The sequence below is a fragment of the Megalops cyprinoides genome, chromosome 21, assembly GCF_013368585.1.
Source record: "Megalops cyprinoides isolate fMegCyp1 chromosome 21, fMegCyp1.pri, whole genome shotgun sequence".
In the NCBI taxonomy this organism is placed as follows: domain Eukaryota; kingdom Metazoa; phylum Chordata; class Actinopteri; order Elopiformes; family Megalopidae; genus Megalops; species Megalops cyprinoides.
In genome coordinates, this window is record NC_050603.1 from 802,501 (window position 1) to 820,656 (window position 18,156).

Consider the following 18,156-nt stretch of genomic DNA (forward strand, 5'->3'; position numbering starts at 1 on the left):
ACCAGGGAGAGAGACCATGTTGCTGTACAGCATAGCCTTATTGCCCTCACCAGGGAGAGAGACCACGCTGCTGTACAGCGTAGCCTTATCGCCCTCACCAGGGAGAGAGACCACGCTGCTGTACAGCATAGCCTTATCGCCCTCACCAGGGAGAGAGACCACGCTGCTGTACAGCGTAGCCTTATTGCCCTCACCAGGGAGAGAGACCATGTTGCTGTACAGCATAGTGTTATCACCGTTACCAGTGAGTAAGAGCATACTGCTGTACAGTGAGATCAGCAGTAGGGACAGTGGGGGGGGGGCAGTAGGGTGGTGGGACAGTGGGACAGTGGGGGGGGGGGCAGTAGGGTGCTGGGACAGTGGGGGGGGGCAGTAGGGTGCTGGGACAGTGGGGGGCAGTAGAGTGGTGGGACAGTGGGAGGGGGCAGGAGGGTGCTGGGACAGTTGGGGGGGGCAGTAGGGTGCTGGGACAGTTGGGGGGGGGGCAGGAGGGTGCTGGGACAGTTGGGGGGGGGGCAGGAGGGTGCTGGGACAGTTAGGGGTCACTGCCTGTTTTGTGGGTGTTCCTGTCACAGGCGAGGTACTGGAGCGGCAGCGTGAACGAGGTGCAGGGCGTGGTGACAGACCAGACGGAGCGGGTCGTCCACACGCTGTTCGGGAAGTGGAACGAGAGCGTGTACTGCGGGGCCCCGCCCACCGCCACCTGTGTATGGAGAGCGAGTGAGTGACTGGTCCCCTGGGCCATCAATCACACGCGAAACCTGCCCACAATACATCCACAGCCTGCCCACAGCAAGCCGACAACACACCCATAGCCTGCCTGTAACACTTACAGTACATCCATAACACACCTCCGCGCGCCTGTGTGTGTGTGTGTGTGTGTGTGTGCATTGAAGTTCTGTTCATAGCCCAGAATATTGGAAATCATGATATGTGAAGATTTCCTCAGTAAACAAGGAAACAAGGAAGGAAATTATTTTTCACAATTTTGAAAGTTACTGCTTGAAAGAATTAAGTACATTTATTTATCATCATAAACAAAGTAGTAAAAAGAATATTCATTTAATGTGTTTAATTGCCTTTGCTAACGAGGCTGAGGGTGTGGTCAGCAGCTGAGGGACTGCACATACAGCTGCCTGTTTATGGGCGGGGCACCTTACACCCACATCACTTCCTGCTGGGTCATCGTAGGGGGAGGCGGGGGGGGGGGGGGGGTATGTATGTGACCCTAAATAGATGGGACTGCATGTGGATCAGATTGAGAGATGGAGAAAAGAATGATCTTTTACCAAGAAAAAGCGCTACGCCTTTGGCAGTTTGTCAGCTACAGAGCGGGTGAAAGAGTCGATCTGAGTTTCCTGCCCTGCACAGAAAGCGGCTTCATCCAGAGATCGGGTGAGATGAACCTTCTCTCACTGGCCACTTTATCATTCTTTGAGGGTGACAGCAGCTTTCTCTGCATCAGAAATGAGTGGGCAGATTTGGCCTGGGAGTTATGTTATTCAGAAATAACACTTTGAAAGGGTTTTGGTTATTCCCCGTGTATTCGATATTTCCAAGTTAGTCTAATGTAAAGTGAAAGTTTGTAATTCCCCTCCTGTGTCGTGTATCCAAGTGTTTTCCCCGAATTTCCCATATGTACGTGTGTGTGTGTGTTTTTATACTGTGTGTGTCTGTGTGTGTGTGTGTTTTATACTGTGTGTGTGGGTGTGTGTGTGTGTGTGTGTGTGTTTTATACTGTGTGTGTGTGTGTGAGAGAGAGAGTGTGTTATGTATTCTCTCTCTCTCTGCAGACCCCGTGCCTCCAGACCATGCTCAGTACTACGGCTTCACTAAGTTTGCCATGGAGCTGAATGAGCTGGATCCTGCCCTGAAACCACTGCTGCCCCCTACTGACACACGCTTCAGACTGGACCAGAGGTGCGAGACCATCTCAGCCAGGTGCTGAGCTCACAGCTGTGTCACGGGGAGAGGTGAAGGCTCACAGCTGTGTCACGGGGAGAGGTGAAGGGTCACAGCTGTGAGGTGAAAGGTCACAGCTGTGTCACGGGGAGAGGTGAAGGGTCACATTCTAATTCCAGTTCCCTCAGCGGGACAGGCTGTTCTCGTATTACTAAGACAGCGGAAACAGCCGGTGCTTTACCTGTCTGACACACTCTGTGGTTCCACCTGAGCAGGCCGCAGTGAGGCTGCAGCTGCCGGAGTCACAGAGACGGCATCACTGGCCGTGCCTGAAGGGTTATGGGAAGGTGATGCGTTACAGTGTGAGATCTGGGTTCATGAAAGGAGAGTATTCTCGTCACAGGCTGTGGTACTAATGGACTTTGGTTTGTTATCACTGAGCTCAGTAGATTCAGACGACATCATCCTTCAGTCTGTCACGGGCAATAGAATCACACCTGACCTCTGACCCTTAATGGATGGCATCTCAGGGAGGCTGAGACTCTGGGAAAAGAAGCTTGGAAACTCTCCCACCTGTCACGTCCGCTGCAGCTAAACTCTCCCTTAAAGGGAGTGGAACTCCTGGTGTCTCTGCACAATCTGGAGGAAGAATTCTATTCTAAATTTGAACACTGGGACAGAGTGAGGTGCAGCCCAGTGTCTCTCTCTCTCTCTCCCTTTCTGAGGCAGAGAGAGGTGCAGCCCGGTGTCTCTCTCCCTTTCTGAGGCAGAGAGAGGTACAGCCTGGTGTCTCTCTCTGAGGCAGAGTGAGTACAGCCTGGTTTCTCTCTCTCTCTCTCTGAGGCAGAGTGAGTGTAGCCTGGTGTCTCTCTCGGTGTGGAGGGTTAGTGTTAGGATGGTGGCTTGGGTTAGGGGTGAGGGTGAGGGGTGAAGGTTTGGGTTAGGGGTGAAGGTGAGGGGTAGGGGTCAGGGGTCAGGGGTGTAGGTGTGAGTGACGGATGATGTGTGTGTGTTCTGGCAGGCTGCTGGAGGAGGGCAATGTGGAGGCTGCAGAGGTGCAGAAGCAGAGAATCGAGCAGCTGCAGAGAGACCGAAGGAGAGTCCTGGAGGAGAACAGCATGACGCACCAGCCCCGCTTCTTCAAGTACGCACACACACACACACACACACACACACCAGCCCCGCTTCTTCAAGTACACACACACACACACACACACACACACACCAGCCCCGCTTCTTCAAGTACACACACACACACACACACACACACACACCAGCCCCGCTTCTTCAAGTACACACACACACACACACACACACACACACACACACACACACGCACACGCACACGCACACGCACCAGCCCTGCTTCTTCATGTACGGTTGCACGCACGCACACACACACACTTACACATATACATGTATGTATTCTTACTCCCACACTCGCTCACACACACTTGTGATGTTGCGTTTCCTTGTTTGCAGGAAGTGTGAGGATGATGCATGGGTCAGCAATGGCACCTACTGGGACCTGCGGCGGGACCCGGGTTTCGCCTGCCTGGACTGTCCTGTGCTGTGGTGACTCCGCCCTCAACTCCACCCCTGACCCCAACCTGCTGGCGCCATCACCTGGGCTGGTACCAGGGAAGGCACCGCTCCCTCTCTCCCTCGGTGCCCTGCCCCCTCTTCCTCGGTGCCCCGCCCTCTCCCCTTGATGCCCCGCCCCATCTCCCTCGGTGCCCCGCCCCTCTTCCTCTGTGCCCCGCCCCCTCTTCCTCTGTGCCCCGCCCCCTCTTCCTCTGTGCCCCGCCCCCTCTTCCTCGGTGCCCCGCCCTCTCCCCTTGATGCCCCGCCCTTGCCACTGTGCATTCCAATGCCTTAATGCAGAACTCTAAAAACAGACTCTTCCCGTCCTCATACCGACTCAGAGGAAATATGCAGAAGCGGGTTCTGTGTGATGTCTTTCCTGTCTGTCCCTGTCCCCTGCGTGTCTCTGATGCCGTGTGCGGAGTGTGGCTCTCCTGTCTGCTCTGAGAGGTCCAGCTCTGACCTGCTCTTCCTCTGAAGTGAAATGGAGCTGAGAGACTGCCCGTATCAGCGCTCCCTGCTGCCCCGGCAGTTAAAGACTCATCCACCTCAGCAGTTTTTACATGTCTATCCTATGTGCTGTTCGATGTATGGAGCCCTTCTGTGTTGGACACACTCCTCTAATAAACACTTCCTCTAATCAGCTCATCTCACTGAATGGCTGTGATTGGCTCCTCTGAGTGAGGTTTGACTGTAGGTATCATATTTCTGAATCAGCACTGAGCCACGCCCCCCCACCAAGGTCACACTCCCAAACCAGCAAGTGCATGCACAACACCATTAAAGCATAAACACAAGTTAACGTGTGCTAATCTGAAAGTAAGTCAACATAGAAACTATGGAAAATCATCAAATACCTACAATAACATAGATTACATAAATGTCTGTGAGATCTGTGTGTGTTTACCAATATTGTTCTCTTCATTATGGTATAGACAAATAATACTTTACAAGCACACGCACATACATACACACACGCACGCACGCACGCACACACACACACACACACACACACACGCAGGCAGGCAGAGTCACCCGAAAGGGAGTGTCTTTGTTTACTTGCTTCTTTCCGTTTTCATTGCTGTGCTCAGCTCCAGCTGTTCTGATGCAACTGACAGTAAGAGGCCCCGTCTGCGGAGGTTCGGGGTGCAGAGCCGGGGCTCACACCTCCCGCTGCAGGGCGGGGCCAGGGGCACGGGGGTGTTGGGAGGGGGAAGCAGTCCTACTTCCTCTGAAAGCGATGATAAATCTCAAACAGCAGATGGGAAAAAGGCTCTTTGCAGTTTGTAGCTCCAGCTTCCTCCTGTCTGAGCTCAGTTCCCTGTTTTCCAGTGGCAACATTAAAGACGCTGTGCTGCTGTGTGCAGAAGGGGCCACCCCACTTTGCTAAGCATGAATGCATCAAACACCAGAATTTCCTTGAGGGGGTGGTGGGGGTGAGGGGGATTTTTGGCTTGAGGGACCATCAGTGCATGTTCACGGATACAGGCCACGCTCCGGGTTTATAATGCTGGGCTGTAGCTGCCAATGGGGTTAAGGGTTCGCTGTGGAGGCTCCGCCCATGGTAAGTTGTGACGGACGGGCCTGCAGAAGAGGGGGTGTGTCCTAGGTCACCCTGACATCAAAGAGGAAGTTCAGTGTCATTCACAAATCAGTCTGACTGCCCCTACACAACGGTCAGCCAAGAAAAGTGATGTGAAAGTTGACATTACCTCAAACAGGGCACAACTCAATGATGAAGCAATAATGTGACATTTATTTAAAATCATTTACATGTCTCTACTTATTATTCACTGTGCTAAAGTTTCACAGTAACAATGTTGATGTGCGCCTGATTTTAAGAGTAAAAGCACAGCTGTTATGATTGTAGTTTTGAAAGGCAAAAGTATTACAGGTGCCTATGATCTTTCCTTAGAGGGACAAGCTGTTAGTTTGGTTTTCATGTGGTCATTGTAACACAAACTGTGGTCAGGGTGACCAATGAACCATACATATGAGTGGACCACTTAATAAGGCCATTCATGACTATAGTCATGATCAGGAGGGTGTTTGGTGTTTTTTAAGATCACCCCTGGCCTGGTCTGTAAACTCCACAAGTAAACTAATATTTAACAATCATTCATTCCCCGGCAGAACTGAAACTCTCTCTTTTTAGCCCAACATCAGGCTGAGACTGGGATTATAGAAAACACCTACTTTACCCTGGACCCCTAAGGCCACAGTGTCTGCAGGGCAGCTTTCCCCTCAGTTCAGCCAGTCTCTGCCCAGGCGTGTGAGCGTGGTTCACAGAATTAACATTCTTGGCTTTTATCAAACCAAAAAAAAATCCTTCATTGAACAACTGAAAATGTGTGTGTTTGTATTTGGTTGTTAATGGTACCAAAATCATTGTTGCAATGTGAAAGTGCTTTGTTTGACGTAGGTCCTGTAAGGGTCTTGATTTGCATTAGCTAAATTAAAATTGTCCTTTAAAGCCATAAAGCTCTGTATTCCTACGAAACCCATCACTTCCTTTTCTTGCGCTCTTCTGTAAAGTGAACTTTGACCTTCGGGAGCCCGTGACCTGTTGACGGCTGTGCACACCCGTCTGAAAGCTCGTGGAACTCACACATAAAACCACGTATTTGTCTGCTTCCGCTCAGAAATAAGTTCTTAACTGAGTGTGAGAGAGGAGAGACCATCCCTGCGCATCGTGTCCAGCTTTAGGTACAGGTGAAGCTGCAGGTGAAGGTTCGGGAGGAGGAGAAGTGCACCCACATCCATGAACATGGTCCAGAGCGGAAAGCCTGGGTTTCTCTCCGTGCAGGACCCTGTTCCTGCATCGCTGAGCGAGATCGCACATGTTGCCCTTTAAAGCAGGTGATTAATGTAAGTGCCGTGACTGCTGGCGCTGAGTAGCGCAAACACACACATATTGAAACTTTTGGCAGGAAATTCTAACGGTAGATTAGCGTAATTACAATGGTGTCTTTGCACATATTTGTCTGTTTTATGAATCAAAACAAAACCTTCTGCGGTACGAAGTCTACAGAACTAAAGTAGTGTGAGAAAACCTAGAAATCTAGGTTGAACAGACCCGAGAGTCTGCTCACTGTAAATGTCAGAACTATACTTGTATGAAAGACAATGTTTATTAAGGCATTGTTTATTAACATTTTTTTGAAGCAAACAAGTCCGTTCTTGTTTCAGCAGCTGGTTTTCATCTGATGTAGCTCGCTGGCAGCAGCCGCGGAGGCGGCGCAGTAGCCAAACCGAGATGGTTTAGGTTTACTTAGGGGGTCGCTGCTGACTGGCACTTCTCTCACCCTATCGGAATAGTCTAGAAACTTACCTGCCAATCAGAATATGACAGGGGCGGGCACACGTCAGTGTTCGGGAAAGAAGGTGACCGCTTCGTAACTTTGAGGAGCATCGCGCAGCATCTCCGGCCGTGGAAGCAGCGCAGAGGCAGGACCTCGATCTGGGACCAAAACGCGTCAGTGACAGCTTCCAAATACAGAGCCTTGCGATTGGGTCGATACCGCTGGTAGGTCTTCTTATGTTAGTTTGGGCCATTTTCGACAAACTGTGTAAAGCCACGTGTTTACATGATCAGCTCTTCGGAGTGCGGTTACCTCCATGTACACTTGTCAGCAGTGTTCCGATAAGTTGCCATTTCAGTAACGCGTCTGTATAATGATAAAACTACAGTTAAGAAGGTAGCGGGGTATACGATTTTGATTCTTTATAGTTTGTGCTTCTGACGTTTATTTCTGTTACAGATAAAGCATATGACAGATACATGTTATATAATAGACGAATATGATTATATAGTAACGGTGCCTTGTTTTTCAGAAGGAAAAGCTATGCTGCGTGTTTTTTGCTATGACCTGTATTGCAAGTGTGAGGTGTAGAGAGGTGAATACAACGTCTTCTCATAGTCTGCTGTTGATTAATACGCCAGAATCTCTTTTATTGTGGTTATGAAATGTGAAGGAGTACGCCCACTCCCGTGCCCGGGTGGAAAGCTGTTTCTCCCCTCTCCTTGGCAGCATCAGGCGGGGAATTCCGGTCTAAGAGGGACACGGAGCCCGTCCGTCCACCGGGGGCTGTGCTCGCGATTCCTGATTCATCGTCCGAGCTTTAACACGCGATCATGCTCATCATTTGCCGAAATGTCGGTTTTGCTGAGATGAATGTAGCGCGAAACAAGCCACCAGAAGCTTTCCAGACACGAGTTTAAATATGAGTACAAGCAAGGGAAAGCATGGTGTATCAAAAGCCGCAAAACTCGACTGAGCTCTGCCTCTTGCAAGGGTTCTTTTTCAGGGGCCTCTCGAAATGACTTTTCTGAGCTGACCTACATATTTCAGAAAACAGTTTTGCATTCCCGTCCGGTTAATGTTCACTCATCCTGTGCCAGCTCTTGCAGGCTTAGCATTCTTGTAGCAGCGAGGCAAGAGGATTACTAAACACAGTTTGGAAGCAGCGCCTGTAACGCGTTTAGCAGGGATACAGACGGTGACGGGGTGTCGCTGTTCTCGGCAGGTGTATGATCTCGCAGCCATGTTCGCGAAAGCCACCGGAAACTTCGTCCGTCAGATCGACCCGGAGGGATGTCTTATCCCTGTGACGCGCCTGAACAACTCTGACAAGCTGAACCTGCTGTCGCTGGTCATCAAACGCAACCGTCTCTGGTTCTGGCAGAGACCCAAGTACCTGCCGTCCGACTTCACCCTGAGCGACGTGCTAGACGGGGACACACCCATCAACCCAGGTATGCCCACCTGTAAGCCACGCCCACTCCAGACACACCCAGCTGTGAGCTGCTGGACGCTCAGCGCAGTGCTGTGTTAGACACAGTGTGTCCCTGGCCGCAGGTGGCCAGGTGACAGGGGCCACAGGTGACCTGAAGCTTTGCTCTCCTGCAGGTGTGGAGGAGTCAGACTTCCTCAGGTACGAGGGGACGTTTAGGGACACTGTGTCTGGGAAGCTGGAGGCCGGGGCGGGGCAGGTGAATCTCAGCTTGGAGGGGCGGGGATCCTCCAAACTGCAGTCCTCCTTTGGCAATCTGAAAAAACAGGAAGCGGATGTCCAGAAACTGCTGCAGGACTGCAGGGACAGGTCAGACCTGCACCACACCTGTGTCAGACCAACACTACACCTGTGCCCCATCTGCTGCTACACCTCACCTGTACCACACATACACCTCACCTGTACCACACATACACCTCACCTGTACCTGTACCTGTGTTCTGTGTTTTGTGTTGTGGTCCGTGGTCCGCAGGGTTCTGAACCTGGATCACCGGCTGCTGCGGCAGACCCGGGGGCGGCAGCGGGACGTGGTGGCGGTTCTGAAGGAGCGGATCGTCTCCACACAGCCGTGCTCCATCTCGCAGCAGGTGAAGGAGCTGAGCACCTGTGGCGCCATGCTGGGGCTGCTGGGACCGGGGCCTGTGCAGGTACGAGCTCACCTGAGACCGACGGGGTGAGACCGACGGGGTGAGACCTACGGGGTGAGACCTACGGGGTGAGACCTACGGGGTGAGACCGATGGGGTGAGACCGACGGGGTGAGACAGACGGGGTGTACAGCGTCAGAGTTACCGCTATGTGTGTTTTCAGGTGTCTGTGCAGGAGAACGGAAGCGTTGGGATGGACAGTAACATTTCCATGGAGATCCCCGCAGGGACAGTCCTCGCATACAGTCTCATTGAGCTGGAGGTGAAGCTCAGCGGACAGTTTGGTGAGTTTGTGTCTGTGTATCTTATATCATTTTAATATTAGTAAGGTGCTGTTGGTCAATTTTAGTTTCTAGCGCATCACTAGCTTTCTGTGACAAGGCACCAAAATAAATAAATCTGTCTGTGCATGTGTGTGTGTCTCTGTCTCTCTCTCTCTCTCTCTCTGTCTGTCTGTCTGTCTGTCTGTCTGTACAGAGCTCTGCCTGCAGCCAGACACTCCTGGAGGGTTTGAGGTGGATGGAAGGACAGGGTCTCGACCCCAGAACCCCCTGGCGGTCGTGTCAGAGATGGACATGGTGGATGGGATGGGCTCAGATCCTGGGAGGGAACCAATCATTATCCTGCAGAAAGGTACCCCGCCCACATCCCTGGACATGTGCACACACGTGTGTGTGAGTGTGTGTACATGAAGGAATCCTTTAAAGAATATATCTTACTGTAACTCACTGTGCCTCACTCACTGTGGTTAAACATTATACTTTTGTTTGATGTTGAGTAATGTTAAACACAAATAATATATTAACTGTGATTTTGTATGAAGTATAAAGTTATTATATGTTGTTATAAGGCAGCTGCCTGTTATTCCCCCTTTCACTGTGTGTAGCAGTCGAACAAACACGTTAAACCCCTTTTGAATAAAACCCCGACTTGTGCATGTCTGAACTGAGCCAGAGAGTGTCTGTCCGTAAGAAAAGTGCTGAAACCGTTCTGCCAAACCCGAGTCTGAGTCTGTACGAGTCGCCGAGTCAGAACAGGGCCCTAAACGTCTTCATTTTTGAGTGGTTTAGAACATGCAGTGATGTACAACATTTGTATAACCATCTCACAGGTTTTTCAGTTTTATAAATAAATGTATTTAATAAAAGTATTTAAATGTAATTATGAATTCCGGAGAAATCTGAAAGGGATCTTTGCTTCTGCTCAGAATGACTCTTCTCATTTCCTTCCTTCCTCTAACTGCTGGAAATGCTACTTTCTAGTCAATCCAATCACAGTACAAATTTTAACATAATTTATAATTTATTCTGACAACAGATAACATCTTATATTTTATCACAGTTCTGGTTTCTTTATTTGAATTTTGACTAAATGTATTCTAATGCAATAGCTGTGCCCATATCTACATTTTAAAGGTGCTTTTTGCAGCTCACCATGTTGAGGAGTCTATTGTTACATTTTACACACTGTTTTATTCATGTTGTTTTTTCATTTGTGTTTATTGTTTTATCAGAAGTATTTATTTTTATGTGCGTTAGTTGGGAACATTTTAGGTTCTCCACATCTCTCAGTATGGCTGGCCCAGTACAAGTCAGACTGTTGCTGTGTTGTGATTGGATGAGTCAAACCTTTGCAGCGTTGTTATTGGATGAGTGAATGTTTGTTCTTACCCTTAAGAAGGCAGACACATTGCACACAATGCAGAGGCTTCACAGGTCCTGCTGTATCTGACCCGCCAGTGCAGCAGGTAAGGTGCGGGTCGGGTTCACCTGCACTCTTTTCCCTCTCTCTCAGACCTGCAGGGGCTGAAGGTTCATTTCCAGCAGCTGGCGGATCTCCCGGTGCCGACCCGGTCCAAACTGTTCCTGCTCCTGAAGGAGGTACTGCTGGACAGAGAGGTGCTAACCATGCTGGAAGGCACGGTGAGTTCCCCAGCACGGAGCACGTTTTTTTCAGTGATTGATTCCTGCTCTACAGTGGGAAAGTGGTATAATGAGCCAGCCTGGTTCCAGCTCTACAGTGGGAAAGGGGTATAATGAGCCAGGCTGGTTCCAGCTCTACAGTGGGAAAGTGGTATAATGAGCCAGCCTGGTTCCAGCTCTACAGTGGGAAAGGGGTATAATGAGCCAGCCTGGTTCCAGCTCTACAGTGGGAAAGGGGTATAATGAGCCAGCCTGGTTCCAGCCCTGCAGTGGGAAAGGGGTATAATGAGCCAGCCTGGTTCCAGCCCTGCAGTGGGAAAAGGGTATAGTGATGTTAATTATATGAACACTAATCTAAGATCCGTGCCCCCCTCAGCTGAATGAGTGGCTCAGTGGAGAGACTCCCAGCGTTGGACAGTTGGAGGAGTTATCACCTGCTCAGAGGGGCATGGTCAGAGAGCTGCTGGACCTGCTGCAGCTCAGCGGGCTGAAAGGGGCGGGTCAGGACCAGACTGACAGTCCTGCCATCTCCCCTCTCCTCACCGCCATGCACCTGCTCATCAGTGCTGTGGAGGGTGAGGATGCCGGAACACACCCGCGATACGGTCACTCACCTGCGATACGGTCACTCACCTGCGACACGGTCACACACCCGCGATACGGTCACTCACCTGCGACACGGTCACTCACCTGCGATACGGTCACTCACCCGCGATACGGTCACTCACCTGCGATACGGTCACTCACCTGCGACACGGTCACACACCCGCGATACGGTCACACACCCGCGATACGGTCACTCACCTGCGACACGGTCACACACCTGCGATACGGTCACTCACCTGCGATACGGTCACACACCTGCGACACGGTCACTCACCTGCGATACGGTCACTCACCTGCGATACGGTCACACACCTGCGATACGGTCACACACCTGCGACACGGTCACTCACCTGCGACACGGTCACTCACCTGCGACACGGTCACACACCTGCGATACGGTCACTCACCCGCGATACGGTCACACACCTGCGATACGGTCACACACCTGCGACACACCTGCGATACGGTCACTCACCTGCGACACGGTCACACACCTGCGATACGGTCACTCACCTGCGATACGGTCACTCACCCGCGATACGGTCACACACCTGCGACACACCTGCGATACGGTCACTCACCTGCGATACGGTCACACACCTGCGACACGGTCACTCACCTGCGACACGGTCACTCACCTGCGATACGGTCACACACCCGCGATACGGTCACACACCTGCGACACGGTCACTCACCTGCGATACGGTCACTCACCTGCGATACGGTCACTCACCTGCGACACGGTCACACACCCGCGACACGGTCACTCACCTGCGATACGGTCACACAACCGCGATACGGTCACACACCTGCGATACGGTCACTCACCTGCGACACGGTCACTCACCTGCGATACGGTCACTCACCTGCGATACGGTCACACACCTGCGACACGGTCACACACCCGCGACACGGTCACTCACCTGCGATACGGTCACACACCTGCGATACGGTCACACACCTGCGACACGGTCACACACCCGCGACACGGTCACTCACCTGCGATACGGTCACACACCCGCGACACGGTCACTCACCTGCGATACGGTCACTCACCTGCGATACGGTCACACACCCGCGATACGGTCACACACCCGCGATACGGTCACACACCTGCGACACGGTCACTCACCTGCGACACGGTCACTCACCTGCGATACGGTCACTCACCTGCGACACGGTCACTCACCTGCGATACGGTCACACACCCGCGACACGGTCACTCACCTGCGATACGGTCACACACCCGCGATACGGTCACTCACCTGCGATACGGTCACTCACCTGCGATACGGTCACACACCCGCGATACGGTCACACACCCGCGACACGGTCACACACCTGAGACACGGTCACTCACCTGCGATACGGTCACACACCTGCGATACGGTCATACACCTGCGACACGGTCACACACCCGCGATACGGTCACACACCCGCGATACGGTCACACACCCGCGATACGGTCACACACCTGCGATACGGTCACTCACCTGCGACACGGTCACTCACCTGCGATACGGTCACACACCTGCGATACGGTCACACACCTGCGATACGGTCACACACCTGCGACACGGTCACACACCTGCGACACGGTCACACACCTGCGATACGGTCACACACCTGCGATACGGTCACACACCTGCGATACGGTCACTCACCTGCGACACGGTCACTCACCTGCGATACGGTCACACACCTGCGATACGGTCACACACCTGCGATACGGTCACTCACCTGCGACACGGTCACACACCTGCGATACGGTCACACACCTGCGACACGGTCACACACCTGCGACACGGTCACTCACCTGCGACACGGTCACACACCTGCGATACGGTCACACACCTGCGACACGGTCACTCACCTGCGATACGGTCACTCACCTGCGATACGGTCACTCACCTGCGATACGGTCACTCACCTGCGACACGGTCACTCACCTGCGATACGGTCACACACCCGCGATACGGTCACTCACCCGCGATACGGTCACACACCTGCGACACGGTCACTCACCTGCGATACGGTCACACACCTGCGATACGGTCACACACCTGCGATACGGTCACTCACCTGCGATACGGTCACTCACCTGCGACACGGTCACTCACCTGCGACACGGTCACACACCTGCGATACGGTCACACACCTGCGACACGGTCACACACCTGCGACACGGTCACTCACCTGCGATACGGTCACTCACCTGCGATACGGTCACTCACCTGCGACACGGTCACTCACCTGCGACACGGTCACTCACCTGCGATACGGTCACACACCTGCGATACGGTCACTCACCTGCGATACGGTCACTCACCTGCGATACGGTCACTCACCTGCGACACGGTCACTCACCTGCGACACGGTCACTCACCTGCGACACGGTCACTCACCTGCGATACGGTCACACACCTGCGATACGGTCACACACCTGCGATACGGTCACTCACCTGCGATACGGTCACTCACCTGCGACACGGTCACTCACCTGCGATACGGTCACTCACCTGCGATACGGTCACTCACCTGCGACACGGTCACTCACCTGCGATACGGTCACACACCCGCGATACGGTCACACACCTGCGATACACCTGCGACACGGTCACTCACCTGCGATACGGTCACTCACCTGCGATACGGTCACACACCTGCGTCACGGTCACTCACCTGCGATACGGTCACTCACCTGCGACACGGTCACTCACCTGCGACACGGTCACACACCTGCGATACGGTCACTCACCTGCGACACGGTCACTCACCCGCGATACGGTCACACACCCGCGATACGGTCACACACCCGCGACACGGTCACACACCCGCGATACGGTCACACACCTGCGATACGGTCACACACCTGCGATACGGTCACTCACCTGCGACACGGTCACTCACCTGCGACACGGTCACACACCCGCGATACGGTCACACACCCGCGATACGGTCACACACCTGCGATACGGTCACACACCTGCGACACGGTCACTCACCTGCGACACGGTCACACACCTGCGACACGGTCACTCACCTGCGATACGGTCACTCACCTGCGACACGGTCACACACCTGCGATACGGTCACACACCTGCGACACGGTCACACACCTGCGATACGGTCACACACCTGCGACACGGTCACACACCTGCGACACGGTCACACACCTGCGACACGGTCACTCACCTGCGACACGGTCACACACCTGCGATACGGTCACACACCTGCGACACGGTCACACACCTGCGATACGGTCACTCACCTGCGACACGGTCACTCACCTGCGACACGGTCACTCACCTGCGATACGGTCACTCACCTGCGACACGGTCACACACCTGCGACACGGTCACTCACCTGCGATACGGTCACTCACCTGCGATACGGTCACTCACCTGCGACACGGTCACTCACCTGCGATACGGTCACTCACCTGCGACACGGTCACTCACCTGCGACACGGTCACTCACCTGCGATACGGTCACTCACCTGCGACACGGTCACACACCTGCGACACGGTCACTCACCTGCGATACGGTCACACACCTGCGATACGGTCACACACCTGCGATACGGTCACTCACCCGCGATACGGTCACTCACCTGCGATACGGTCACACACCTGCGATACGGTCACACACCTGCGACACGGTCACTCACCTGCGATACGGTCACACACCTGCGATACGGTCACTCACCTGCGACACGGTCACACACCTGCGACACGGTCACTCACCTGCGATACGGTCACTCACCTGCGACACGGTCACACACCTGCGACACGGTCACACACCTGCGATACGGTCACACACCTGCGACACGGTCACACACCTGCGACACGGTCACACACCCGCGATACGGTCACTCACCTGCGATACGGTCACACACCTGCGATACGGTCACACACCCGCGATACGGTCACTCACCTGCGATACGGTCACTCACCTGCGACACGGTCACTCACCTGCGACACGGTCACTCACCTGCGATACGGTCACTCACCTGCGACACGGTCACACACCTGCGACACGGTCACTCACCTGCGATACGGTCACTCACCTGCGATACGGTCACTCACCTGCGACACGGTCACTCACCTGCGATACGGTCACTCACCTGCGACACGGTCACTCACCTGCGACACGGTCACTCACCTGCGATACGGTCACTCACCTGCGACACGGTCACACACCTGCGACACGGTCACTCACCTGCGATACGGTCACACACCTGCGATACGGTCACACACCCGCGATACGGTCACTCACCCGCGATACGGTCACTCACCCGCGATACGGTCACACACCTGCGATACGGTCACACACCTGCGACACGGTCACTCACCTGCGATACGGTCACACACCTGCGATACGGTCACACACCTGCGATACGGTCACACACCCGCGATACGGTCACACACCCGCGATACGGTCACACACCTGCGATACGGTCACACACCCGCGATACGGTCACACACCCGCGATACGGTCACACACCCGCGATACGGTCACACACCCGCGATACGGTCACACACCCGCGATACGGTCACACACCCGCGATACGGTCACACACCCGCGATACGGTCACACACCTGCGATACGGTCACACACCTGCGATACACCTGCGATACGGTCACACACCCGCGATACGGTCACACACCTGCGATACGGTCACACACCCGCGATACGGTCACACACCTGCGATGCGGTCACACACCTGCGACACGGTCACTCACCTGCAACACGGTCACTCACCTGCGATACGGTCACACACCTGCGATACGGTCACTCACCTGCAACACGGTCACTCACCTGCGATACAGTCACTCACCTGTGACATTATCATGCTCTTGTAATGTTGTCACCCCTGTAAGGCTGTGCTGAGCATTGTGCATCTGTCTCTCTCCTGTGAAATATCAGAGATGAGTGACGCTGTTCTCTCTCTGCTGGCGGCCTGCTACAGTCCTCCTGTGCTCAGATCCCTGCGAGACCTGGTGAGACTCACTCACTCACTCACTCACCCTCTCACCCTCTCACTCACTCTCTCACTCACACACCCTCTCACCCTCTCACTCACTCTCTCACTCACTCACTCACTCACTCACTTAATGACTCACTCACTCACTCACTCACTTAATGACTCACTCACTCACTCACTTAATGACTCACTCACTTACTCACTCACTCACTTAATGACTCACTCACTCACTCACTCACTGAATCACTGACTCCCTGAATTACACCTTCACTGATTCACTCTTTCACTCTCCCACTTACTTGTTGACTCACTGACTGACCCACTCACTCTCTCATTCTCTGACAGCTAAACCTGAGGCATATCTCCTCATTCTGTGCTGTCTCTGAAACAGGAATAACAAGGAAAAGTCAGTTGGTGAATGCGCTAATCTGGTGGCTGTCACAGTCATTGAATCTCACTCGCTGATTCAGACTCAGGGCCTGTAGTCAGGTGGAGATGATGCTGTAACACTTCTGAGAGTGTTTCCAGGGTCAGCAGCTCTGATCGGGCACGTGAAATGCAGACTCCCACTGGGCATCCTGTCCCATGCAGTGGAGAGGCACGGAACTCCATTTCCCAGCATGCCCAGCTGATTCCGTCTCCTCTGGTCTGACAGGTGAATGGCCTGATGGTGAATGGGGAGTCAGCCCTGGCTGATGAAGGGGTGTGCCAGAGAGCGGAGCAGCTGTTATCCTCCTCCAATGTGACACTGAGGAAGGAGATGGGCCGGCTGCGGGCAGAGACCGGGCGTCGGCCGGGACTCCGCCCCCTCATCATGTGCGTAGTGGTGCACGGCCTCGCCGCCCTGGCTGTGGGGGGTTAGAACCCCGCAGAGAGTGCAGGGCCACGCCCACCTGTCTGAGAGCTCTTGCCTGAACTTACAGGAGGAAGTATCAGCTTCTGTACGGAGTGTCTGAAGGTGAATTCACATTCAAATGACTGCGGTCACCTCATTTCCCCTATCTGCTACAAACAGCAGGTGCTCTTTTTCACTTGCAGTGTAATATCAACTAGCAGAAGGGGATGTGGTTCCAAGCTCAGTCTCACACATGCACTTATTCTAAAACTTACTGCATGAAAACGAGATCATAGCATGTTCTCAGAGAGAGATGGGGCGATACAGCAGAGCCTGTCATTTGAAAATACAATATATTAACTTCATGAATGAAATCATTGTAGTTGTCAAAACATACTTTTTTTATATGTAATGAAAATATAAATGTTATGTCATTTATTCATTAATAATGCAGCAAAATTGTCTTTTATCTGAATGTATGGAACATTTCAGTATCTAAAGCTATAGGACCATGTGTTGTTTTGCACAAAGTTAAGTTTGTCACCAAAACAAATTTTGCACAATTCTTAGATGTTAGAATCAATGAGTGAAAGTTTTTTAGAAACTATAAAGCTGTCAATATTTATATGTGTGCTTCCTAAGAAGTGCCTTTCAGAATATATTTTATTATTTCTATCATTTGCCTTGTTTCTCATTCTATTGCTGTTTCGTAGGATTACTGACCAGCACTGTAATCCGAGACAAAACACTTTTTAAACGTGGAGTATTTAAAACAATATTAAAAGCTATTTTTATATGTATGTAATTGTTGTTGTCAGCTGACCTTCCTCATGTAAGTGTCAGCTGAAAAGCGTGTGTGTGCCGACTCGTGTCCCAGTGC

General features: G+C 52.8%; 2 protein-coding genes across 6 annotated transcripts in view; both read left to right on the forward strand.

The window, feature by feature from the left end:
* osbpl3a (oxysterol binding protein-like 3a) overlaps positions 1-3,609 on the forward strand; it is a 21,966-nt gene extending 18,357 nt beyond the window's left edge. For all 5 annotated transcript variants that reach the window (XM_036515920.1, XM_036515919.1, XM_036515921.1 and 2 more), the window contains 4 exons: positions 576-720; positions 1,794-1,920; positions 2,924-3,046; positions 3,385-3,609. In XM_036515920.1, coding sequence (XP_036371813.1) covers positions 576-720; positions 1,794-1,920; positions 2,924-3,046; positions 3,385-3,481 — 492 coding nt within the window. In that variant the 3' untranslated portion in view covers positions 3,482-3,609. The remainder of the gene's footprint in view (positions 1-575; positions 721-1,793; positions 1,921-2,923; positions 3,047-3,384) is intronic.
* Positions 3,610-6,900: 3,291 nt separating this feature from the next.
* Positions 6,901-17,303, forward strand: gsdmea (gasdermin Ea). The gene is made up of 10 exons (XM_036516054.1): positions 6,901-7,012; positions 8,014-8,242; positions 8,397-8,589; positions 8,753-8,927; positions 9,090-9,210; positions 9,404-9,559; positions 10,721-10,848; positions 11,225-11,423; positions 16,384-16,457; positions 17,097-17,303. Exons 2-10 carry the CDS (start codon positions 8,032-8,034, stop codon positions 17,301-17,303), a joined length of 1,464 nt encoding a protein of 487 aa, XP_036371947.1. The 5' UTR covers positions 6,901-7,012; positions 8,014-8,031.
* Positions 17,304-18,156: the final 853 nt, after the last annotated feature.